Raw genomic sequence first — 6,000 nt, forward strand, 5'->3', positions numbered from 1 at the left:
GGGCACAGGACAAGGCCTCCACCTGGGGGAGGGGGCTGGACAGACCAAAGGGAGCTCAGGGCTGCAGCCTGGGGGGAAAGGGGAGGCTACAAGAGGAAAGAGGGAGACAGCTGGCTTCTGCCCTCCCCCAGTGGAAAGAGAAGGCGGTGTGGGGGGGGGGGTCGGCCGGTGGAGGGCTGGAAGTGGAGGGTCGCCGAGCCGCACACCGCTACGTGCGGTGATTTATTATCTTCATCAATGGCCAATACTGTTCCTGTCTTAACCCGACCAGAAAGGAGCGGGTCTGGGTCTGCCAGCCGTGAATAGCCTGCAAAAGGGTAGAGATGAAGGTAGGCAAGACGCGAGACAGAAAAAATCTGCCCCGGCACGAACAGCAATTCAGTTGCCGACCCGCCCCCCTCCACCCCGCGCCCCGACCCGAGCAGCCCAGCCAAGCAGAGTTGGGGGATAAAGGGGCCGCGGGACCGGGCTGGGGGAGCCACGAATCTCCCTAAACCGCCTGCTCCCTGCCCTCCCACCGCGCCCAGGCCCCCGCGCCCAGGAAGGCTCCATCGCGCCGGCACCGAAGCTCAGCCCGTGCCCCAGCCCCGAGCCAGGGTCGTCCCTGACCCCCGAGACCAGAACGCAGGCTGCTCCCAACATCCCCAGTCCGCCACGGCCAGCCTCCAGCTTCCATTCCCCGAACACCAGCCTCTCCAAAGAGTCGGGGAGCAGCAAATCAAGCCCCCCCTTTTGAACCCCTTCAACCCTCGCCTGAGCGAGGGACGCACCCTGGGCCCCCCAAACCCACAGAGACATACTCCCCATGGCCCCAATCTCCCCAACAGCCCCAGAGCGCTAGCTCTCCCGAACAGCGGCGGGTCAACAGAACGAGTCTTTTCTCCTGACTCCGACTCCCCCGGGCCCCCTAAACCCGAGCAAGAGACAGACTCCTGCGGCCCCTGTCCCCCTCCCCGGCCAGCCCCTGCTTCCACCCTGCCCAACCACCAGCCTCCCTAATTACGCCGCCAGAACCAGCGGAGCGGCTCCCTCTCTCCTCTGCGGGCGTCGACCCCCCTCCACCCTCTCCGGGGTCCCCGGGACGGGCGCCCGAGCTCCATGCCCCGGCGGCAACTCCGCATCCCCCGCGCGCGCTGGCCAGGGCCGCGTCCCCTCGGCGGCCGGCACTCACCGGGGAAGCACACGACATAATGGAGCACGGAACTGGTGATTTTCAGGAACAAAATCCACCAACACGGTTCCAGTAACCTCCGCATGTCCGAAAACGCACATCGAAAAGAAGAAAGCGGGGGGGGGGGGTAAACTTGTTGAATAAGTTCTTGCCTCGGTGTAAGCCTTCGCTAAGCCCGGGCTCTTCCCCTGCTAGTCCGCTCTACTGGGCCCCCGCGCTCAGCGGACCGAGTCCCCCTGGAATCCGGGAAGCCGCCGAGCGCCCCCCGGAAAATCTCAGAAAGTGACCGAGAACACGGAGCCACGCTGGGGACGATCCTCGGCGGAGAAGGGCTGCTTTCCGTTCAAAAAGGAGCGAGCCGAGCGGGCAGGGCGAGGAGTCGGCGGGCGGCGGTGATGCCTGGGGCCCGGGGTAGGCAGGGACCGCAGGCGGCGGCGGCGAGCAGCCGAGGATCCCCAACTTGAGTCGGCAGCGCAGCCCGAGAGCCGGCGGGCGGCGGCGGGGCTGAGCGCGGCGCTGCGTCTCCGGGCTTCAGGCAGGCAGCTCCTTCCAGGGCCCGGGGAAGGAAGAAGGCATGTTTGCGAGCGGGGAAGGGGCGGGTAAAGGCGGGGGGAGCGAAGAGCCCCCCAAAATAGAAACAGCCAGAGGAAACCGAGGGAAACACAAAGGATCTCAGAGGGGCGCTGGGGCGAGGGCGCCTTCAGTCCATGCTCCTGAAAGTTGTGGCTCTGGCGCGAGCTGGGGAGGATCGGGGAGCGCGGGGCTGGAAACTAGCCATGCCTCCATACAGGAAGTAACATGTGAGCATGGATCCTGGCAGAGACTTTAAAGCCGGCGAGCGAGCGAGCAAGGGGCGCGCGGCGGCGGTGGCGGCGGCGCGCGACCCAGGGCGCGCAGCCGGGCTGCCGGCGGCGGGCGCGCGCGCCCCGCGCTCTTAAAGCAACCGCACTCGGCTCCCACCTCGCAGGCGTCCTACAACCCGGTTCTCCCCGCCCGCAGCCCCGGGTGTTGCAGAGTCGTCTGGGGCAGTTTCGGGGCTGGGGGCCGCTCTGGACGGGTCTCGGAGAGAGGGAGGAGAGCGACTGCCTTCGGGACCGGCGAGTCTCTCCCAGATTCCCGTCCTGCGAGTTCTTAAAGACGCCGCGCTGCGAGCGGGCTTGGCGAGGTTTGCCCCCGCCCCCTCTGCGTTGCTCGCATATCCGAGACTTGGGGGGGCCCTGGCTGCGGTTTGAGGAGAGGATGGGGCGGCCTGCTGCCTTTACAGGGCTAGGAGGTTTCACGTTGGGTTTCTTCGCCCTGGCAGCACCGCGGTGGGGCGCGCCCTGCCCACCCCCTGTTCACTCCATGCTCGCGCCCCCAACCCGGCGAATGCCCCCGCCTGGAAACAAAGCCAAGCGGCCTTCGCACTCGGGCTCCGCGTTGGGGTTTACTTTCTTTTTTTTTTCTTTTGGGGCTTCCTTTGGTCTTGTTCCCGGCCAGGGAGAGGTGGGGGAGGGGAGAAATATCTATCCTAGGCTTGCAAAAACCAGCCCTTTCGAGTCCCACACACCCTTTCCCCGCGCCACGGTGGATCAGTGGCGGAGTTTTCCCAACTCGCCGCTCCACGGGAGGAGGGAAGGTTCCCGCACCACAGCCTGCTGGTGGGGAGGGTGCAGGAAGTGCGCCTCTAACCCCTGGCTGGGTGAAAGATGCGCCGCGGGGCAGGACCGATTTCCTGGCAGCTACCCCGAGGAGCGGCAACCACTTTAGCAATCGTGGAGAGGCGTCCGGGGGAAATGGAGGACTGGGCTCATCTGTAATGAGTTTTGTCCCTTGGCTCTTGGTGAGAAAGATCTTTATCGCTTAGACTTCTTAGCGCCCTATTTTTCCCCCTTACGCCGGTGCTAAAAGTGGGGGATGAGGGCTATTGATTAAACGTGTAATTGAGCCAAGGTGATGAGCCATTTGTAATTTTTGCCTAATTTTTCTGCCTCTGTTTAAAAGCCATCTTGACTTGTTTTTAACGTGCTCCTGCTGTTTCATCCCACCACGCAGGGTCTCCCACCCACCCAAACATCCGAACCGGATGCTAGGTTTTCAAATAATGTACAGATGTTCCAGATCCTCCCGCAAGATGTGATTAGGGAAGCACTTTCACACCCACACTTCCAAAAGAAAAATCTTTGAAAAGTTACATTTGGGGTTACGAACTAATAAAAGCCAGGAAGTTCCCTGGGAGGGCCGGCGCTCTATCTTTAGCAAAACGGGGGTGAACACCCTCCCCCAGGGTGGGGAATGAGTCGAGTTTATTTGCTTTGGAATTTGGTCCTTCCTGGTTTTGTTGGAATCCTGACTCCCCCATAAATGCTGGGAGAGGGTCAGTTTTCTTGGGAGTGTTGTATTTAAGGGTTGTCCATTGATCAGTGGGAGCTCTGAGAGAGGTTCTTATGACCCCTGCGTATATGATTACCTCATAAAAAATTGCGCGATAAAATGGGGAAATCTGTGGAATTTGAATCAGGACAGAACACCTGGATAGACATCCCCAGATGAGTTTCCTCCTTTGCAAAATAACGTAATAAAAACTGCCATTTGTGGGATGCTTACTACCCACCAGGTATTGTGCTAAATTCTTTCTCTAAGCTGTTCATTCCATAAATTTATTGAGCACTTATTGAGGGAGGGAGGGGGCGACTGGGAACACAGCCATGAACAAAAAGGGCAGGCCTGTGACCTGTATGGAGCTTACCTTCCAAAGTACAGGATACACTCTCAGAATCCTTACAACAGTTCCGGCAGCAGTAAGAATTATTTTGCCCATTTATAGACAAGGAAACATACTCAGAGGAGTAAAATAATGGATCCCTAGCTAGTGAGTAGCAGAGCTGACATTCTCAGGTCTGTCTGCCTCCACAGATGTGAAAAGGCAAAGAAATGATGGTTTGAGAAGACACTAAAATGTGGGATGGAGAGATCTCAAATGGGTTTGGAGAGAGAATTATCACTACCCTCATAATATAGGAGGCCCCACATTAAAAATTAATATTAAATTAGGTCTGGGCTGGTGACTATCCTGGGGCCCTCGGCTGAAATATACCAGGAACTGCTCTTGGAAGCACCCTCCGACAACCCAGGCCCCATCAGTTCCCATAATAAAGTAGAATGTTATAGGCATACCACACGGGATGGCTTTTCATTCATTCTACAATCAATTACAGAATAGCTCATACACACCAGACACTCTATCTAAAAATGTCAGTGGCACAAAATGACAGGCAGTGGACCTGACAATGCTCTCACCTGCTGATGACAACTCCCCAGGTGATGTGGGAGCTGCATGATACAGTGAGCGCTCCAGCACAGTTGGTGTGAAGGGTTGTATGAGTGACACAAAAGGTGTGGAGAACCCCATGGGAAAATAAGGCCGCAAAGAGAAGATGCTGGTTTGGGTAATAAATTATCCCCAAACTTAGTGTCTTAAAACAATACAATACACATTTATTACCTCGCAGCTCCGTAGGTCAGCAGTTGGGGCGCAGCATAACCGGGTCCTCTACTCCAGGTCTCCCTAGGTTGAAATCAAGATGTTGGCCAGGGGTTCTCATCTGGAGCTCAGGGTCCTCTTCAAAACTCATTCAGATTGTTGACAGAATTCAGTTCTTTTGTTTTTCGAGAATTTAGCCTTTTGTAGTTGTAGGCTGGAGGTCCCTATTTTCTTGCTGGCTGTTGGCTAGAAGTAAGTCTCGGCTAGAGGCCACCTTCAGGTCCCAGCCACGTGGGGCCCTCACAAAATAACAGCTTACCTCTTTAAAACCAACAGGAGACTCTCCCTCCAGTTGGCTATGAAGGAGTCTTGGGAATGACAATGCCATCACTTTTGCCATATGATGTAACCTAATTAAGGAGTGACTATCCTATTACATTCACGGGTCTCACCCACTCTCAGAAGAGGGGATTATATACCAGGGGTAGGAATCTTGGGTATCATCTTAGAATTCTGCCTACCATAGTGCTGGTGATCTATCTTGAGTATAGACTGGTGGTTAAAAGCAATAGCTCCCAAACCATTCTATTTGGGTTCTGATACTTATATCTGCTTGGCTTTGGGCAACTTAACCACTTAACTTTTCATCACTTGAGTGCCTCAGTTTCCTCATGTGTAAAGAGGGAATAATAACTATACCTATTCTTAAATTGAGAAGATCAGAAGGAGTTAAAAAGAATAACATACAGGGCTTCCCTGGTGGCGCAGTGGTTGAGAGTCTGCCTGCCGATGCAGGGGACACGGGTTCATGCCCCGGCCCAGGAAGATCCCACATGCCGCGGAGCGGCTGGGCCTGTGAGCCATGGCCGCTGAGCCTGCGCGTCCGGAGCCTGTGCTCTGCAACGGGAGAGGCCACAACAGTGAGAGGCCCGCGTACTGCAAAAAAAACAAAAAAAAAGAAAAAAAAAGAATAAAGTACTTAGAGCAGTACCAGGTGCCTAATAAGCATTTGATAAACATAAATTATTACTGTTATTTTCTTAACAAGCTTAAGCAATAAGGAGTGAACATCCGTTATTTTCTACCTGCTCAGCTTCCATTTCTTTTCTTCTAGTAAATGCATTCCAGTTTCCTTTGTGCTAATCTCCCCAGATGGTCTTGGGAAGCCTAACCCTGTATTCCTCCATCACTACCCTCTGCCTCTCCGCCTCACTGGCTCACCTCACCTGTCCCAGCCTGACTGTTTGGACCATCTCAACCCGCTGGCCTGATTGACTTAGAGATGGCCACATGTTTTCACCTGCTCCAATGAAAGTTAAACTTCCTCCTGGGTTTGCCGCACTGGATAGACTTCAGCCTTGAGAAG

The 6,000-nt window shown here is 55.7% G+C and overlaps 1 protein-coding gene across 4 annotated transcripts in view; it reads right to left on the reverse strand.

Annotated features, from left to right (window-relative positions):
- The window catches only part of PTPRG (protein tyrosine phosphatase receptor type G), a 749,834-nt gene extending 745,143 nt beyond the window's left edge, over nucleotides 1–4,691 (reverse strand). For 3 of the 4 annotated variants that reach the window (XM_081245083.1, XM_081245084.1, XM_081245082.1), the window contains exon 1: nucleotides 1,172–1,982. In XM_081245083.1, coding sequence (XP_081101209.1) covers nucleotides 1,172–1,256 — 85 coding nt within the window. In that variant the 5' untranslated portion in view covers nucleotides 1,257–1,982. Of the gene's footprint in view, nucleotides 1–1,171; nucleotides 1,983–4,655 lie in introns of those variants that run through there. The other variant, XM_081245085.1, reaches the window with a different exon arrangement.
- Nucleotides 4,692–6,000: the final 1,309 nt, after the last annotated feature.

This window comes from Mesoplodon bidens (genome assembly GCF_964165515.1).
Source record: "Mesoplodon bidens genome assembly, chromosome: 10".
NCBI lineage: Eukaryota > Metazoa > Chordata > Mammalia > Artiodactyla > Ziphiidae > Mesoplodon > Mesoplodon bidens.